The sequence below is a fragment of the Aureobasidium melanogenum genome (assembly GCF_000721775.1).
Source record: "Aureobasidium melanogenum CBS 110374 unplaced genomic scaffold scaffold_1, whole genome shotgun sequence".
NCBI classification, from domain to species: Eukaryota; Fungi; Ascomycota; class Dothideomycetes; order Dothideales; family Saccotheciaceae; genus Aureobasidium; species Aureobasidium melanogenum.
In genome coordinates, this window is record NW_024470053.1 from 2,144,972 (window position 1) to 2,163,773 (window position 18,802).

Sequence of the window (18,802 nt, forward strand, 5' to 3'; positions counted from 1 at the left end):
CCGCCGCGACGACTCGTGCAAATCGCGGCCACGCCATCGTCGACCAATCCTACTGTAGCCTCTGCTGCTGCTGCAGACAGTGTTGCTCCTGGTACCTCTCTTCGCGCCTTCCATGTGTCTTTTCCAGCCTTCTGACATGTTAATCAAGATGCTCAGTTTGAGGTCTTGGGCAGCCCATTTTCTCTTCTTTCCGCATCCATCTCTGCTTCGCAGAACCTTTATACTCGCAAAGGCTCGCTAGTTGGCTTCCACGGCAATGCTGAGAGTGTGAGCATGCCCAATTCTACCCTCGTTACTCTTCAATACTCATCCTCAGCCTCAGACCGTATCCTCGCTGTCCGTCCTCGAACCTTTCCGTCGCGCCGCCTTCGGCATTCCTTTCCTCTACCAAAAAGTCACTTCGACTGCTCCCTATACCGCCCTGATCTCGACCAAGTCTCCTCTCACCACATTTTCCGTCATTCACCTTGATGGTCGCCTTGACTGGATGATCGCCCAAAGGAATGCTCTACTTGCTTGGACTGGTCACACTCTTTCCATCAAACCTCAGATCAACACTTCCATGAGCCTTGCACACTGGGGAAGCTCTCGCGTCACTGGCCGCGGACTCCTCTGTCTGTCGGGTAAAGGTCAAATTTACCAGCTCGCTCTTAAGTCTGGCGAGGAGTACATTGTTCACCCCAGCAATGTCATTGCGTATAGCATTATGCAACACGCTCCTCAGCCATACCGCTTCAGATCTTCAAACTTGCGCTTGCAAATTCCGAACGCCTTCTCATACCTACCTGACACCAGGTTCTTCAAGGTCGTTCGCCAATCAACCGTCTGGCGCGTCCTGGCCAACGTCTTGTTCAACATTCGCACCTGGGCTCGCCGCTCAATATGGGGCGACAGAGTAAGTTACATAAAATCACGCGCATTCTTGTAGCCTTCTGACTCGATTTTTAAAGATGTTCCTCCGCTTCCAGGGACCTGCCAACATCCTTGTGCAAAGTAGAGGCGCCAAACTGACTGACGCCTTTACTGCTCGTGATGTTAACGAAGCTGGTGATGCTCCTGCAGGTGTGCTCCAGGCTGGAAAACCTGCCACACCCACACTGACCGACACATCTCCTTCAACTCCTGTTGCTCCGACTAAGCTCAGCTACGCAACAGTAGAAAGCGATGGCAAGGTCACCATCACTAAATCATAATGACTCGCTCCTTTCTTCCAGGATAACCTTTGTACATTTATTTCTTGCATGATCATATCCCTTCACCTTCTACATTCGAACTCCAATCCTTCGATCAGACTTCATGTCGACCTGAGATCCTTATAAAAGAAGACTTCATCGACCAACCTTCCATCCTTGGGAGACAACCCATATCTCGGAATCAGTCCGAGACGAGTGTAGCCAAGTCGAGGGTACACGCCTTCTGCCGGGCTGCCAGCCTCAGTATCGAGAGTCTTGTGCAGTCAGTTTTAGCTAGACCATCAGAAAAGCACTTGTCATTTTCTTACTAGCAAAGTAGTCCCTCTTAACAATGCCACCTCCTCCAGCTTTGACATGAGCCGCTTTGCGATGCCCATCCTTCTGTAGCGTGGGCTGACCAGGAGCTTTTCGACGCTGCCTCTGAACGGTCCCGTCTCAGTAGCCTGGCTTCCAAGAGCAACATAGCCTGCCAATTCCTCCTGGCCACTTGCAGATACCACCATCTGCATGAAAATGATTTTTGTGCCTTCGGTGACTCTAGCAACGTTGTTCTTCCAGTACTTGAGAACTCTAATATCAGGTGTTTTCGTATCCGCGTGTTGGAACGGTGGATGGAATGTCGCTAGAGTGCTGTCTGTTTCAATACAGTCCTCATGTATGAATGCAAATGTTCGTATGAGGTAGTCATGCTTGACAGGGTCAAAAATGACCACAGGTGGAAGTGCCATAGTGTTGTCAGAAGTCCTGAGTATCAATTTTCCATGGAAAGTGTAAATTTTGTTATACACGTTGAATTACCCCTGGAGGCAGGCAGCAGCGAACACGGGTTTTCGCTTGGCATGTTGAGCGCCGCCTCATGCTTGAGGAACAGGGGGTTTCAGAGATCCATTCTCTGATCTGGTCAAGATGAAAACTGCGTACCATGCTATTATTCTAGAGAGTGTACTCTGAGTAGTATCTTATTATAGCAGATTTTATATAGCCTAGACCTGCCTGCAAGGTCGCGTGCAGCTACCAGATCTGCCCACGCATCTTCTGCATGCGACAACGTTTTTGATGTAGAGAAGTACCTATGGAGCCGACGTCCGAGATTCGAGATCAAGTTTCAGAGTCCACATTTCTCGAGGTTAAACAGGATATTCTCTCCGCGGGCATGAGATCTGCGAGTTTTGGGGATCGATGTGCGAAATCTGTCGGTCAACGTCATATGGCCAAATCCCTGATTCCAGACGGGGGCTGAGTGGCTTGTTTATAAAGGTCAACACGGCGCCGACTCCTTATGGGTTTCAATTCTTGGATCGTCGCTTCAGCTCCTGGCTTTTGTCGCGTGTCTGCTTGTCTACTTGAAAACTCTGGTTCATACTTGCAAACTTACAGTCGCTCCTCCTGCGCATAGTCTTTTCGCCAACGCGTCCCTGAACACAAGCAAGGCCAAGCTTCACTAGCCTCCGCGGCATCAACCATGCGTTCTTCTTTGGCTTACGGAGCCCTGCTCCAAGCATCGCTATACTCTTTCGCCAGTGCTTCACCAGCACCTACACCTCGTCGCGTCTTCCAAGCCGAGGCTCTGGCAGCTCAGGTCACTGAATCGCCCGTCGACCTCTCCCCTTCGCGCACCGAAGAGAGACTTCGCCGCGGTGTCGTCAGCGATATCAAGTCGGGAGTCAGTGATATTGAATCGGCCATCAGTGGACTTCCATCTTGGGCCTCTTCAGAGGTCCCAGGCTTCTTCCAGGGTTTCCCCACTGGTGATGCTGTCGTCTCGTCGCTCGGCCTCGACGACGCTCAGGTCTCTGCATTGCCCACTCAAGTCCTCAATCTTGACCCCTATGCCAATTGGACCGAGTCTGGCTGGAATGTCAGATTCCACGGCAATGTCTACAAGCAGCCCAACACCTCTACTGCAGACCTCAATCGCCTGGCCAACATCTTCCTCGTCAACACTTCTATCTCAGAACTTCCTCCGGATGAAGCAGACCGAGCCCGCAATGTGACTGGCAGCATCTTTGTTATCCAGCAAGGAGATGTAGCTGTCGCTCCTATTCACCTTGATCCTGCCGCATCGCAAGGTTCTTCTGGTGAACCCGGTGGTGGTGGTGCAGTGACTCCTAGCGGTGGTAATCAGACTGTAACCCTTCCATACAACACCACTGTTGAGGGTGATTTCGATGTCTTTGTTCCTATCAACGGCAATGGCCTCATGAACGGCAATGAGACACAGGAGGTTCAACGCTTGAACACTCACGTCGAGGGTGCAAGCATTGGCAATTCCACTGCATATCTCGTACCCGAGACCGGTCTTACTGTTGTCAGTGATATTGATGACATTCTTCGTGTTACCAAGATCTACGAGCCTGCTCAGGGTCTGCTTAACTCCTTCGCTAAGCAATACGTCCCTTGGGAGAACATGCCTGACATCTATGCCAACTGGAGCAAGAGCTTGCCCAACATGCACTTCCACTACCTGACAACCACTCCTGAGCAAGTCACAAGAGACTACATGAACTTCACCTACAACAACTACCCTGGTGGTTCATTTGATACACGTCCTCTTAACTTCTCTGATGTTTCTGCCACACTTTCCATCCGAAAGTTCCTTCTGGTCAAGATCTTCGAGACCTTCCCTCAAAGAAAGTTCATTCTTGTCGCCGACACTAGCAACAGCGATGTCATGAGAGATTACCCTCAGATGGCAACCGACTACCCCGATCAGGTGCAGTGTATCTTCTTGCGCAACACCACTGCAACAGACCCTGGTGATAAATTCCCCTACGATACCAGCGGTTTCAAGAATCTGAACCAGGAGAAGTACATGTTCTTCTTGCACCCTGACGACCTCACCAATCTCGATATCTCCAACGGACAGTGCTACAACCAGTCGATTGCTCAGAACCTGACCTTTGGTTACCAGGGACTGCCTCTCGGTCTCGGAAGTTCGCCCACTGCCGTCAACGCTTCTGCCACTGGCGCTGCCAACAAGACTGGCAAGAGTGGAGCATCCGCTTTCAAGAGCAAGGACGTCGTTGGTGCACAAAGTTCCTTGGCTCTCGTCGCAGCACTGGGAGCTGCTATGTTCATGTTCCTTTAGAAATTTTCTCACGATGTCAAGACATATTAAGACTGTACGATTGTAGTAATAATGATAAAGATCATCCAACAACATGTTCAGCTCTCTCGTGTCAAGTCGTTGTGGTTTGTTTTGGGCTTCTGCACCAATATGTAGGGCTCACAACAACGGGTATGCAGGGACTACAAGAATCTCAGTCCAAGCCCTGTCCACAGAAGTCCTCTATAGCTGAAAGCAGTAAAAGCAGTTAAGGGGTCAGTCATTTTCAGCCGAGAACGAGCGGCGAAATATGAGAACCACGCGGAGTAGCTCGTTGAAGGGCTCGGAGCACGGTCTTTAGCCAAGGCAGAGAATGTCGATCTATGGCGGCATCAGCGATATGGAAGTCCAAGCTGCCGTTCTGACACGAGCTTCTCGGTCGTCTGGATCATCCCATCACACGGTGTTCGACGCCATACTTAAAATGAAGCTGGGAAGAAGGAGTGGTTGTATTGTTGGAAACAAGATAACGAGCCAGCTATATAGCATCAAACAGGAATAGTACTATATCGGGAAGAAGTATAAGGTTTGGTGGGTCGAGTTCAGCAGCGGGAAAGTTCGTGTGGCTACGTCAAGGGCGGGCTTGAACAGCCCTGTGGATCATTTGTCGCATCGCCAAACTTGCTTGTTCGTCGTGTTCTCCACGAGGTCTGGTGCTACCTGCATTCAACTTTGTTCTTCGATCGATGAATTTTTTGTTTACGGCAGGACCCTGAGCACTTCCATGATTGCATAGACGGCTGCGACGGCCACGATCAGGCCCCGATTGCCCCCTCGAACATGATGGAGGCCAAAGTCAAGGCCGACCTGGACACGCAGTTCTTGGTCGCCCGTCTGTTTGAACGCCTACGAACTGAGGCCCCTGCCTACGATTGGGACGACTCCGTCGCACCTTTCCACTCGGTAGTCATCAGTCTGTCTATACCACGTCGAGCTTGCTTACTGACTCCAGAGCGCAGTCCTACGACAACTGGCATGTCCACGGATATCGTCGTGCCTCACAACCCGTTGATCGCAAATCAAGCAAGGACTCCAGCGAAGCCACGAGCAGAGAACGCCGCAAGGATCGCGACTCAGAAAAGAACAGTAACAAGGAGAGCGAACGAAGCGTCTCTGACGCCCAACAAGGCTATGATGTCGTCGCTCGCATATCTCGTCACACAACCCGCCTCGAGCGCGAGTTCGGTCTTGCTAAGAGGTTGAAACAAGAAGACGATCCGGATTGTCGCCATTTCATAGACCCGGTAGAGTTCCGCCGACTGCCCGCCCGCCAACCTGGAGATGTCCCTCTTGTTGCTTTCATTGCGCGAGCCCCTGATAGCGGCGGTGACTATATGAAAGAGCTTGTTGAATTTGGTCCAGGGCTATACCGCGCACAACTGCCTACCTCGCCTGTAAGCCCACGCGGAGAACCTGAACTCAACCAGTTGCCTGTGCACCCGGAGCTTTTACCTATAGGCCTCTTTCTTGATTTTGCTATTGGCTCAACCGAGTGTTGTGAGATCCTTCACCACAGCAAAGAGTTGGTGCATGGAGAACTCCGTGGTGATGCTTTTCATTTTAGCAAGGTGCAACGAACTGTGCGATTAATCAACTTCGGTTCTGGAGCTCGCTCGTTCGAAAATGGCCTTACATCTGCTGGTTGGAGCTCGCTAACCTCTGAAGCCGGTGTTGAGAACCGTTTACAATTTATTGCTCCGGAACAGACTGGTCGCATGCCTGCTGAACCGGACACAAGGACTGACATATATTCGCTTGGTGTTCTCTTCTGGACCATGCTCACTGGAGTACCTGCCTATCGTGGGGATAACCCTCTTGAGATTATGCAGAGTCTGTTATCGCGCCGCATCCCTGCAGTCGATAGTGTACGCGCCGATGTGCCTCATATCATCTCGAACGTTATACAGAAGATGACACAGAAGAAGATGAACGATCGCTACCAGTCCTCCTCGGGCCTGAAATATGATCTGTTGGAAATCAAGAGGCTACTTTCCGAAGGTGATGTCGACGCACTGCAGTCTTTCAAGCTTGGTTCCAAGGATGTTTCTTGCTTTTTCAACTTGCCTAATTCGCAAATTGGACGTGAAGAGCAACGGAAACTAATTCTCGATGTCATAGAGAAATCAGCTTTGCGTTCTTCCCAGACCATCTCGAGTTCCAAGAAAGGCTTGCAAAGCTTGGGTTCGCACTCTTCGACTTCTATATCTACGCCCACTCAGCCTGATCGCCATGAATCTGGGCTCCTGGACGAAATCATGTCTCAGAGCACTGGTTCTAATGTTGATCAAGAGCCTAAAGCTCTTCCAGCAGATAGAACTGAACTCTTGAAACTACAGCATGAACACAGCTCACAAGAGAGCAATTTGACCTCCAATGGTGCTGAGCTTGAGCATAAGCCGTCATTAGAAAGCAGGCCTTCAGTATACAACCTTGAAAGCAGTCAAAGATCTTCTGCATCGAACTCACATACTGGTCAATCTGACGGCTCTGTTCTCCGCACTGTGCAACGCCTCAAGCATATTGGTCACACTGAGGTTTTGTGCCTCAGTGGTTCTGCAGGTCTTGGAAAGAGTTCTCTATTGCACGACGTGCAAAACATGTCGAGAAAATATGGCTACTACGCGTCAGCTAAATTCGATCAAGTCAAACGGGCACCCTTCGAACCGGTAGTGCGGGTTGTGTCTTCTCTGTTCCGCCAGATCTTTTCTGAAGGCGACGTCTCAACGCCATTCCACGACAATATCCGTACATTCATAAAGCCGTACTGGAGCTTTCTTTCCGGTTTCCTTGATCTCCCACCCTGGTTGCTATCTCAGTTTCCTACTCATCAAGCTTCCCTTAGTTCGGACACCGCCTCGTTACGTTTGCCTCGCGAGAAGTGTGGCAGCAATGGGGACACGGCATCAGATTGGTTGCGAGCTGGAGGCAGCAATTCGAGCAAGTCGAATCGTTTTGTCCGCACTTTTCTTGATGTTCTGCGATTGCTAGCACTGCAGAAATTCATTTGCATAACACTGGATGATTTACAGTTCGCAGACGAAGAGAGTCTTGATCTTCTTACTAGCATTGTGCAAGTCAAGATACCTCTGGTCCTTGTTCTTACTTACCGCGACGAACAAACTCTCCCAGCCAAAATTCGACCTCTGCTCGAGAAGGCAACGAAGATTGATCTCAAGCCTTTTACTGAAGAAGAGACGGCGAAATATGTATCCATAACCCTACATCGCTCGCCCGAGTATGTTCTGCCCCTAGCCGCTGTCATACAGCAGGCGACTTTGGGAAACCCATTCTTCGTCCGAGAGATGCTTGATTCTTGTTATCGAAAGAATTGCATATACTACTCATGGCGTTCTTCACAATGGGAATTTGACCTCGACAAAACCTTTGACGAGTTTTCTTCGCCGGACGCTAATCAGTTCTCGACAAATAACTATCTTGTGAAACGACTGACAGATCTCTCTGATGATTGCAAATCTGTGCTTTGCTGGGCTAGTTTCATCGGCAACACCTTTTCTTTTACTCTCGTGAAGCGAGTCATGAGTTGCGATTGTTCCAAGCAGTCGAAGGATGAATATTTGCCGCCAAAGAAGGACCCAGTGACGGGCCTGCAGGATGCTATAAGCTCTTATATCATCGTCGCCACCGAGGATGAGGACAAATTCAGATTTTCTCACGATCGGTACATGCAGGCTGCAGAGCTTCTTGCTGATGATTGTCGCAAGGAGGAGATGCACTATATCATCTCGGCATCCATGATGTACCATGACCCTTACGACAGCGCCACAAAGCCTACCCAGCTTCTCTTCGACCAAGCCAGACATATATGTAACGCAGTAGATGCTATCCAAGCTCGACCCAGCCTCAACAAAGGGCCGTTCAGAGATCTGCTTTACCAAGCAGCAGAGACTGCTCGGGAGCAGGGAGCAAGATCAATAGCTCTCTACTTCTTCCAGCACTGTTTGATGTTGCTTCCTGACGATCCTTGGAAAGATGACTCTCCTGAAGGCAACTATCAAGAGACATTGACACTAATGACCAAGGCAGCTGCATCCTACTGGTATCTTGGCTTCTTTGAAGAAGCCGAGATTATACTTAAGGAGATCATGTCAAATGCCAGAGTTCCTGCAGATAAAACACCTGCGTTCATAATTCAAAGTCGCATGCATGCTCAAAAAGGAGATGCGCATATTGCTTTCCTCAACATGAAGCGAGCATTGGCAGATCTTGGCGTTGACATTCAAGACACGACTTACGAAGAGTGTGACAGAGAGTTCCACGAGATCGTGAAGCTTGTTGATATCTCTGACCGATCATTGTTCGAAGCAAGAGAAGCGCCGGTTGATCGGGATATCTTCACAACTGCTGCTGTCATGATTGAACTTCTCAGCGCTGGATTCTGGACTGACTCTTTGTTGTTCTACTACCTGACTCTCAAGATGATGCGATTGTTCCTCGAGAAGGGACTTTTCCCACAGGTTGCTGTGGGCTTTGTCCATCTAGCGTCGATTGCTATCGGTCGTTTTGAGATGATCGAGAAGGGCATCGAGCTCGGAAATACAGCTCTGAAGCTCTTCGACCTCTTTGACACCGATACCTATACAATTGGCCGTGGCGTCACGCTGCATAGTCTTTTCCTTGGACACTTCGTTTCAGATATCTCGGATCAGATACCTTGCTTGGAGCGCGGTATGGAGGCGACCATCCTCGCTGGCGATAAGTTGGTTCATCTATTGAACGTTGGCGTCATGTGTGCATACAAGCTATGGACCTCTCACAACTTTGAAGAACTTGGCGCCTACATCCAGTACCAATACGAGAACTTCCCAGAATGGCCTACGGATCTGCGTGGGGGTGTCTTCATTGTTTCAGTACGTCAATTCATCCAAGCGCTCCAAGGCAGGACCAATTGGCGTGATGCGGCGCATGTTTTCGATGATGATTCTCATCAGACGCAACAATACGTCTCCTTCATCCAATCCCATGCCACTGCTGCCGTTCGACCTCTCTTCTTCTACAACAGCTACCGAATCGCTATTCTCTATAGGTTTGGATATTGGCGAGAGGCACTTGAACTCAGCAAGTCTGTGCTGGAGTCCATCACAAACGTCTGGTGCGTACGACATGCGTACTATTGCTACTTCTACATCGCGATGTGTTTGGCCGCGAAGTTACGCGAAGAACCATATAGTGAGGATCGCGAAAGCGTGCTCAAAACAATCTACAAGTTCAAGGCCAAGATTGAGAGAGCAAGTCGCGTCAATGAAACAAACTTTGCTGTTTGGTTGCATCTCCTCCGAGCGGAGATTGCTGACATTGAAATGCGATCAGACGAGGCTACACTATCGTATGAGGCAGCTCTTGACCACGCGGTAGTCCATGGCCTTCTCTCTGACGAGGCTTTGTGTTACGAGCTCTACGGCGATTTCATGGTCCGGAGAGGAGCAACTCGTCCTGCACGTGCGATGATCCGAGATTCAATCTCTGCGTATCGACGTATCTCCGCTACTGCAAAGGCGGAACATGTCAGCGAGAAACATGCATTCCTGCTTCTTGGCTCGAGAACTATCGGAACTGCAGAGGCAGGTACACAAACCGTCGAAACTGATAACATTTCGTTCTCCATGGTACAGAACGAAGCTCCTCAGGCATCTGATGACAGAACACATGAGTGGCTTAGCCCAAGCGCAACCACCGTTCCTCATCAACACGAAACACAGCATGACCTGCAAGGTGGATTCTCTGCTGTTGGTCTTGATATGATCGACCTCGCCAGCATTCTGGAATCCTCGCAAGTGCTGTCCTCGGAACTCAGAGTCGACAAGTTGCTTGCGAAGCTAACCAACATCATTGTTGACAGCACCGGAGCCGCTCTGTGTGGTCTTGTTGTCAATGATGACGAGATTGGCTGGAACGTTGCAGCTGTGGGAGGACCGGACATTTCTTACCAGGACAATGCCGGCCAGCCTATCGGCGATATCGATGACCCGTTGTCAAAACAAATCACGTATTACGTTCTGCGTTTCAAGGAGGAGCTATTCCTGCGCAACGTGCTTGACGACGAGCGATTCGCAAACATGCCTGCATCATGGAGACAGAAGCATCCCGAAGGTAAAGCCGTGATTGCCTTGCCAATTCTACATGGTGACGATACTCTGCTCGGCTCAATCTATATTGAAGGACCTCCAAACTCGCTGTCCCAGCGCAACATTACTGTTCTTCGTCTGCTTGTCAACCAGATCTCGATTTCGATCGCCAACGCATTGCTCTTCAAGAAGGTCCAAAAGGTTTCTGCCAGCAACTCTTCCATGCTTGAAGTGCAAAAGCAGGCTCTCGAGCAAGCACGCGAAGCTGAGCGCAAGGCCAAGGTTGCAGAAGCTAAAGCTATGGAGATGGTCAAGCTCAAGGACGAGGCAGCAAAGGCGAAGAGTACGTTCTTGGCGAATGTCTCCCACGAGTTGCGCACTCCATTGAACGGAGTCATTGGTATGTCCGAGCTACTCAAGGGAAGCAGCCTCAACAGCGAGCAAGAGGGCTATGCCGACAGCATCCGTGTTTGCGCGGACACATTGCTTTCGGTCATCAACGATATCTTAGACTTCAGCAAGCTCGAGGCTGATAAGATGGCTGTGTACTCTGTGCAGTTATCTCTGACCCAGACCATTTCTGAAGTTGTCAGAGCCCTTTCCTACACCAACCTTGAGAGAGGCTTGCAGACTGTCGAGAAGCTTGAAATGCCTTCAGATTTGCTCGTCATGAGTGATCCTGTTCGCTTGCACCAAATTCTCATGAATTTGCTCAGCAACGCGTACAAGTTTACAGCAAAGGGGACAGTCACCATTAGAGCATTTATCGAGCACGAGACTGAAGACACTGTCCAGGTGACCTGCAGCGTGACAGATACCGGTATTGGTATTACAGAAGAACAAAAGAAGAAGCTCTTCCAGCCATTCAGTCAGGCAGACAGCAGCACAGCACGCAGCTACGGCGGTACTGGCCTTGGTCTTTCCATCTGCAAAGCCATCATCGAGAAAGTCCTGCACGGAACAATTTGGCTTGAGAGTGAGATTGGTGTTGGAACGACTGTTTCCTTCTCTCTGCCCTTCCAGAAGATCAGACCTGGTGCTGAGAATGGAGCAGCCGGACCACTCAATGATTCCATGGCGGCCATTTACAAGCCCAGCGAAGACGAGATGAAGAAGTCTTCATTCATCAGCCTCGCCCACATCCCTCGCGACAAGCTTAGAATCTGTATTGCAGAGGACAACCCTATCAACCAAAAGATCGCCATCAACTTTGTCAAGAAGCTTGGATTCAAGTGTGAAGCATACGGCGATGGACAACAAGCAGTCGATGCTCTCGCAGCAGCAAGCAAAGCAGGCACGCCCTTCCACCTCGTCCTCATGGATGTCCAAATGCCCGTCCTCGACGGCTACAACGCCACTCGGGAAATCAGAAAACACCCTGACCCCGTTGTACGTGAGGTATTGGTAATTGCCATGACCGCATCCGCCATCCGCGGCGACAAGGAAAAGTGTCTCGAAGCAGGCATGAACAATTACCTCGCCAAGCCCGTGCGAGCACATGTCTTGAAGCAAATGCTTGAGGGCTATCTCAACCAAGCACCAAAGACGATAACCAATCTCCAGCAGCAAGCTAATCAGCTTTCTCAGGATGTGCTTGATGAGGCGTCGAGGTATACTGCTCCTGCTTCTGACGGCCAAGGCGGAAGGCAGGACCAGGGTGACGACGGACATGCTGATGGCCAAGAGACGCCGACGCCTGCTACTGTCCGGTCTAGCCCTAAAGCAGATACCTTGCCGACGAGACCTCGATGATCTATGACACTTTGGCGAGATGACGATTTGTTTCTTCTTGTTTGTTTTGAGTTGGCATCATGCCTTTTTTTGGTTTTTGTATAGGTGCTTGTTTCTCGACGGGAAAGAGGTGTTCTTGTGGGAAAGAGGACGGTGGGCTTTTGGGGATTGCTTTTAGTCGTACTGTTTGGCTCTTTCTTCTTCTTCATGTACTTTTATAGAATTGACTGAATGATACCTTTTTCTCTTTCGTGCGTCTTGCTGCTTCTCTGTCCACTTTCTTTCTTGGAAAGCATGAGCCTTCACGAGAAGGAAAATTGTCGCCTGTATGGTATTATTCTTTCGCCGTCTGTAAGCCTCCTTTTCGGGCCCACTTGCTTTTTCCCTGATTCATAACTCTTTTGTGTTCTCGAAATCTATACTCAATGTTCGTTAAAAGCAGTAAACCACTCAATGCACATGAAAAAGGGAAAACAATATATTCTACAAACTCTTTAGACACTAGCATCGATACTAGACCATAGGTATGTAGCTATATAGCACAAATCAATCACCTGATACCGTACATTCAAGCGTAAAACAGGGTGACCCTGGCTTATTCGGCTTCAAGCAACCGTTTCCAGCTGCGCACGCGGAAAAAGACGCGACTGGGAACTCAAACGGGCGGGTAAAGTCAAAAGTCGACACGGAGAAGCACAATCGATAAAGGGTTGAGACAGCAGCGAGAAGAAAGGGTCCAAGGGTCGCGTGCCAGGCCGACAAGACATCTGTACCTGAAAGACACATTGCAATGTACCGAGAATGCTTGTGGGGAAATCAGAAAGAGCTCGTCAGAGTCAGAGCCCTGTTTTTTGTTTTTTTTCTCTTGCGAAAAGACAATCATGCCAATGTTAGATAATCGTGAGATCTTGAAGGTATGTATGCAAATGTAAAGAACAAAACGAAAGACAAGAAATGAAAGCGGGAACATGCTCGTGGTCCATGAAGAGAAACAGCCGCCCGAGAACATGTCAAGCATAGAACATGTCAAGCATAGAACATGTCAAGCATAGAACATGTCAAGCATGAGAAAGAAAGCATCAAGGAAGACTCCAACAATCCACTTTTTGAAGCAAGATAGAAACACCACACCATAGAAGAAGAAACCCGCCCAGTAAAAACACCAATTGACATGCTCAACATGCCCCCTATAAACAAAAAACCCCCATCAAAGTCAAAAGAAAAGAAGTCAAAAGAGGTTCATCACCTCACAGTCTTTGCCATCAATTCCTTGACTTTGACAGCAGGCCCACGCTTGGACGAAACACTGTGTTGCCAGGATCCCGTGCTGCCGGTGGGAGACCCCGGTGAATCGGTATAGATGTATTCGCCGTCGACGTAGCGGGCGCCTGTTGTGAATGTGGTGCGCTTGTCTCTGCGTGCGTAGCGCTGCTCCAAGCGGTAGAGCTCGACTTTGGCGCGGATGGAGTCCATGAAGCCCATGTTTGCGGTTGGGGTTGTTTCTTTTGGGTTTGGGATAGGTTGGTGGTTGGGTCTTGACTAGCGTGATGCAGTGGAAGCGTGGTGAAGAGACTCGTATAGGATGTCGAGTCGTGGATTGGAATTGAAGATCGAGGCTGATTTGTTTATGGCAAGATATTTGTCGTCGTGAGAGAACGTAGAATGGCACGTGTGTAAGCAGTGCTTCGTTGAAACAGGTTGTTGTTCAGGCCAATGGTGAAACGAATGGAAGAGCAGCCTGGTGAGCAGAAGAATCAGGGGTCGTAGAGTGGCTCGTTCAAGGGTCGGAGATCAATGAAAGTGATGCTGGCATGTGCGAAAGAGCGATTGAAATGCGGAAAGAACAACAGAGAGTCGAGCGAGGGCTCGAGGGGGAAGGATAAAGGCCATGCATGCACCTGGGCAGGGCTTCTCCGCCCGCACGGATAATACCCTGAGCCGAGTTGTATATCCATCTCGCCAACTGACTCAGGCTAGCGAGGGGTCCACGCGGGGGTCATATTCTACTTTGAGATGCTGCCTGCTCTTCTAATGCTTGAGTCGAACACCTATATCGCGGTTCATGTCATGGCCCATGACATCTATCAATGCTTGTATCTCTCTTGCTTCAGTTTCGAATCACCCTTTGTCGCAGTCGTTGTGACTTGGAACAAATCCCACCCAAGGTCTCGGCAAGCCACGTCAAAGAAACGTTGTCGCTAACTTCCCAACGGCGCGTGAAACATTCGGCCACCTTCTTAGCTGACTCTGTCTACTTCTGCCGATATCTCCTATCGCCATCTTGTGGTCGAGACCTTTATCATCAATCGTAGAAAACACACTCTTTGCAAATTCATAATGATTGCCATTTCTTGCAATTACCTCGCTGACGGGAGCCTAACCCACAAATGCCTATGAAGCTCTACCTCTACGCCGAATGCATAAAAGCAAATTCCCTGTAAACCTTTCTTCACCCTTCTATCCGTTGCGCGTCTCGGGAACACTTCCCTCGACAACAGAGATTGGTCCAACGTTGGGTGCATCGACCGAGCCATTGAGCATAGCAACAGCTGAGATGACATCTGATGGCTCAAGCAGGTGCCAGCTAGCCAGAGTCTGTTTTGAGCTTGCGCCTACAGTGACCGAGAAGACGTGCTCCTTGGGTAGCTTCGAGTTGCTGAGCGATCTGAACATGTCTTCATCGGTGAAGTCATCTCCAAGACACAAGACAAACTCGGGTGCCATGCCTTGCTCGTGGCCGTACTCCTCAACCAAACGCTTCGCGATTTCGCCCTTGTTGACGAACTTGGGGCGAACCTCCAGGTTGGCCTTACCAGGCATGACCTCCACATCATACTCCTTGGCAACAGTGTTCTCCAGCAGCTTGCGGCATTCTTGGGCCTGGTGCACACCCCAGTCAGGGTCCGCACGACGGTAATGCCAGGTCAATGCAATCTTCTTGCGCTCGATGAAACTGCCTTGGGTACGCTCGGTGTAGTGCTGGAAAGTGTCGATGACCTTCTGTTGCCAAGACATGTCTTCCTTCTCTGTCAGATTCTCCCAGTGTTCGCTCTTGGGTTTGCGAAGGAAACTGCCATGCTCAGCACTGAGACCAAGTTCTGAGATGTGGCCCATCCACTCGTCCAGGAAAGCTTGGTCACGACCACTGATGATCCAAACAGCGTTGCGAGGATCCGAGGCCAGAGTCTTGAGGGTTCGGATGACGCGGTCGGAGGGAATAGCCGCCTGTGGGTCCTTGACAATAGGTGTCAATGTGCCATCGTAGTCGAACATGAACAAGCGCTTGTCCGACTTGCGGTATTGGGTGAGGAGTTTGGTCTTATCCAAGACAGGTGTCGCAACCGCTTGGTTGAACGAGGTAAGATTGGTCAGCAAACGCTTGACGTAGTTGTTTGTCCATGTCTGCACAGTATTGGTTGTGACATTTCTGTACAACTTCTTGTGCATCTCGTATTTCTTTCTGGGGTCCATAACCAAAGCCTGGTGAATCTCGTCTGCGGTGCCTCCCAAATCCCAGGGGTTGATGTGAGTAGCATTACCCAGACTGCCAGCAGTTCCAGAGAATTCAGAGATGATCAAGGGGCCATGGTTGTCCTTCTGGCAGATGACGTACTCAAGCGCGGTAGTGTTCATTCCATCACGGACACTTGTGATCAGTCCAACGTCAGCAATGCGGAGAAGTGCGAAGTATTCTTCTCTTGACAAGTACTGAGGGTAGTGCTGGACAGGAGTGAAACTCAAGGATCCGTAAGTGCCGTTGATTCTTGCAACCAAGTCGGAGATCTTGTTGGCGGTCCTATCCGTGCCTTCTTCCTTGTCTTCGACACTGGTCGGGCTGGTCACTTGGATCAAGACAACCTTGTCGTGCCACTCGGGATGACGCTCCAAGAAGATTTCGTATGCTTGCAACTTTTGAGCGACACCACGAACAGAGTCCAGACGATCGCGACCAACAATGATCTTCTTGCCAGCATATAACTCCCTGATGCCGGCGATCTTTTCGTCAACCGCAGGATCGCTGAATGCCATTTCGTGAGTCTTTGCGGCATTAATTCCGATGGGGAGCACCTCGACAGCGACATGGGCACCATAAGCATCCACTCCGTTTGCCGAAGAATCAAATCCAAGGACTCGGGTACAGCATGATGAAAAGTGGCGAGAATAACTGAAGGCTTGGAAACCGACCATATTGGCTCCGAGAACGCCCTCGAGAATGTCCTTTCTTCTGCTCAAGCAGCGGTAGAACTCGCTACTAGGGAATGGCACATGTAAGTAGAAACCTATGTAAATGTTCGGAATACGTTGACGGAGCAGCCCAGGGAGCAGAAGCAAGTGGTAGTCGTGGATGAGTACAATGTCTCCGGGTTTGTAGGTCGAGAGAATTGTATCAGCAAAGGCCTTGTTCAGGCGGAAGTAGTCGGCCCAAGCCTTGCGGATTGAGCGGCCATCAGTAGGCTCATTCTGCTTGTAGTGGAACAGAGTGTATAGTTCGTGCTCAGCATAACGGCGCCATCTGGCTTGGTCCTTCAAGACAGCCACGTCGCCATCCATCTCATCAGCCAGCCAGACGGGTAGTGTTCTACCTTGGGGATCACGGTCCAGAATTCTCTCCAGTTTTTGGCGGTCTTCTTTAGAGATTCTCATGCCTTCGGTTGAACCAGGTTCGGGCGCAGATGCACTCGAGTCCACGGGGATTGGGGCAGATGCCTTGTTGAGAGGAGCTACGTTCATTGATGATACGTTGATGTCCTCTCTGAAATCACCATCGCGAGTCTTTGGTTGAATCTCTCCAGTCCAGCCTACAAGTGTGTGGTTCCAAGGAGAATCGTGTGAAGATAAATGTGCGAATGAGTCGAACAGTGCAGATGTACCTCTGCGGCTTTGAAGTTCCCACTCTGATCCTGCAGCATAGCCGATCTTGTGAGGCACGGTGAAGAAGGCACTGATGACTTGACCGCTGAGATTCAGGCTCGGGTGAGCGGCCTTGGGGTCAACATCGGCTTGGTCAGTGGTTTGCTGATGTCCTTTCAAACTAAGACGACGAAGCACGTCTTCTCCAGCACCATCATTCTGGCCTTTACCCGAGTTAGTCATGTGTCCATTCGATAGAGATTGCGTTTCCAGTACCTTCAGGCGACGCAACTTCAGGAGAAGAAACTTTGTGAGTTTGGAAGAAAGAGGTACGACCAGTGACGTCCACACCAGGAGTGACGGGGATCTCTGTATTCTTGGGGTCAAAGACAGGGTTGATCGAGCCAAGTCGGGGGTTTGGAGGACGGTTGGCCATGGTTCCTTATAGCAGCAGTTTGACGTGAACTGAACAGTTGGTCAGCATCCCGCACCGTAAACGAAGAACATGCATGTTGCTCTTGACACTGCGATAAGATGAGATCGTGGCATACATGCCAGTTTTGGAGCTACACAGGCTTCGAGAACCTGAGATGTAGCTTATCGCAGACCAGCAAAAACAGCATAGAATGCAACAGAACGCTGTACATACCTCTGAATGCTGTCAGGGATTGACCTCACAATCCAGGCTGTTCCCGCTGTTTGTAGGGTGATTCTTGGACGGACGGTGCAGGTGGGGAATATCTCAAAGTCAAAGTCACGGCGATTGACCCATACCGTTGCTTTTATTGTGTATGTGAACAGGTTTTGTCAACACCAGGTTAGAAGATTCTACAAGTTGTGCGAGTGACGTGTGTTGCGCGTTGGGCGTGTGCACCGACGGTTGGCCCGCTCTGGCCATTAGTGGGAGGTCACGTGTATAGAACGTCCATCGAATCCTGTGGAACACATGCTGCCTGGCAGTTAGAGAGTTGCTTCTAGATGTGCAAGCAATTAACCATAACTTTTACAAACACACTAGACCTGCACTCCTACAGAGCACTGATTCCTGCCATTGCATCTGTTTCCATAAGCTGTGAGCATAGCGACCTGCTCCATGTGCTGACAATTGTCGAATCTGGAGCTGAATGTGCGTTGAATAAGAAGATGTTGACGTTCGCTAACTATCAGCTGAATCGCGCCCAAAAAAGAGGGCTTGGCTCAACAAACAAGCGCGCAAGTCATCCTGTCGTAATGAAACACTCCTCTCACTTTCTAACCAGGATATTCAAGGTGAAGGGAGTGATTGTTGAGTCTAGCTTTGCCTGCCTTGATATAGTGATCAAGTTGACCCCTCGTATCCGACTAGTCTTGCACCAATGAACAGCTTATGAAAACAAGTCCCCCATGTTACATCGACGATTAACACAACACAAGTCAATTCTGGCTTGGTCACATTGCTGGTTGCTTCGGTCTCCTGTCAGAGCTCTATAGAACAAAGGTGCAGATGCTTCCATGGCTCGCTAGCCAATATGGACATTGACCAGTGACAAAATATACTTGTACCCCTGTCAATCTATTCCGTTTTGAACTGCTCTCTGTATGCAGCTCAGGCACCCAAGGATAGATTGCAAGGCACAGATTTGAGTTGTCAAAGTACCTTGATAGCTGGAACCTGATTTGATACTGTTCAAATGCATGTACGGCTGATAGATTATCAGAATGAACATGGCCGCGTCTCTGAGGTTCATCAGGATAACACATTGCTCAATCTGGCCATTGTCACCAAGCAGAGTGTGATGAATATAGAAGCTGGCTGTAGAGACTCGAAACATGATTGGCTACGAGCATAGTCATTGTGA

The 18,802-nt window shown here is 49.8% G+C and overlaps 6 protein-coding genes across 6 annotated transcripts; 3 read left to right on the top strand and 3 right to left on the bottom strand.

Moving 5' to 3' along the window:
- Positions 1 to 147: 147 nt before the first annotated feature.
- M437DRAFT_36742 (uncharacterized protein) lies at positions 148 to 1,193 on the top strand (the record flags this gene model as incomplete). Its single annotated transcript, XM_041019499.1, has 3 exons — positions 148 to 267; positions 323 to 895; positions 951 to 1,193. Coding segments are annotated over 3 exons (936 nt in total), but the record flags the coding sequence as incomplete, so codon positions are not given.
- A 101-nt stretch (positions 1,194 to 1,294) lies between these two features.
- On the bottom strand, positions 1,295 to 1,921 carry M437DRAFT_37784 (acyl-CoA N-acyltransferase; the record flags this gene model as incomplete). Its single annotated transcript, XM_041019710.1, has 2 exons — positions 1,295 to 1,447; positions 1,502 to 1,921. The coding sequence occupies 2 exons, from the start codon at positions 1,919 to 1,921 to the stop codon at positions 1,295 to 1,297; spliced, it is 573 nt and encodes a 190-aa protein (XP_040884821.1).
- Positions 1,922 to 2,655: 734 nt separating this feature from the next.
- M437DRAFT_37538 (uncharacterized protein) lies at positions 2,656 to 4,281 on the top strand (the record flags this gene model as incomplete). Its single annotated transcript, XM_041019648.1, has 1 exon — positions 2,656 to 4,281. The coding sequence occupies one exon, from the start codon at positions 2,656 to 2,658 to the stop codon at positions 4,279 to 4,281; it is 1,626 nt and encodes a 541-aa protein (XP_040884822.1).
- Positions 4,282 to 5,079: 798 nt separating this feature from the next.
- Positions 5,080 to 12,134, top strand: M437DRAFT_37039 (uncharacterized protein; the record flags this gene model as incomplete). The annotated part of the gene is made up of 2 exons (XM_041019558.1): positions 5,080 to 5,202; positions 5,259 to 12,134. The coding sequence occupies 2 exons, from the start codon at positions 5,080 to 5,082 to the stop codon at positions 12,132 to 12,134; spliced, it is 6,999 nt and encodes a 2,332-aa protein (XP_040884823.1).
- Positions 12,135 to 13,355: 1,221 nt separating this feature from the next.
- M437DRAFT_37677 (uncharacterized protein) lies at positions 13,356 to 13,595 on the bottom strand (the record flags this gene model as incomplete). Its single annotated transcript, XM_041019684.1, has 1 exon — positions 13,356 to 13,595. The coding sequence occupies one exon, from the start codon at positions 13,593 to 13,595 to the stop codon at positions 13,356 to 13,358; it is 240 nt and encodes a 79-aa protein (XP_040884824.1).
- A 975-nt stretch (positions 13,596 to 14,570) lies between these two features.
- On the bottom strand, positions 14,571 to 17,400 carry M437DRAFT_36405 (uncharacterized protein; the record flags this gene model as incomplete). Its single annotated transcript, XM_041019443.1, has 2 exons — positions 14,571 to 17,240; positions 17,272 to 17,400. The coding sequence occupies 2 exons, from the start codon at positions 17,398 to 17,400 to the stop codon at positions 14,571 to 14,573; spliced, it is 2,799 nt and encodes a 932-aa protein (XP_040884825.1).
- Positions 17,401 to 18,802: the final 1,402 nt, after the last annotated feature.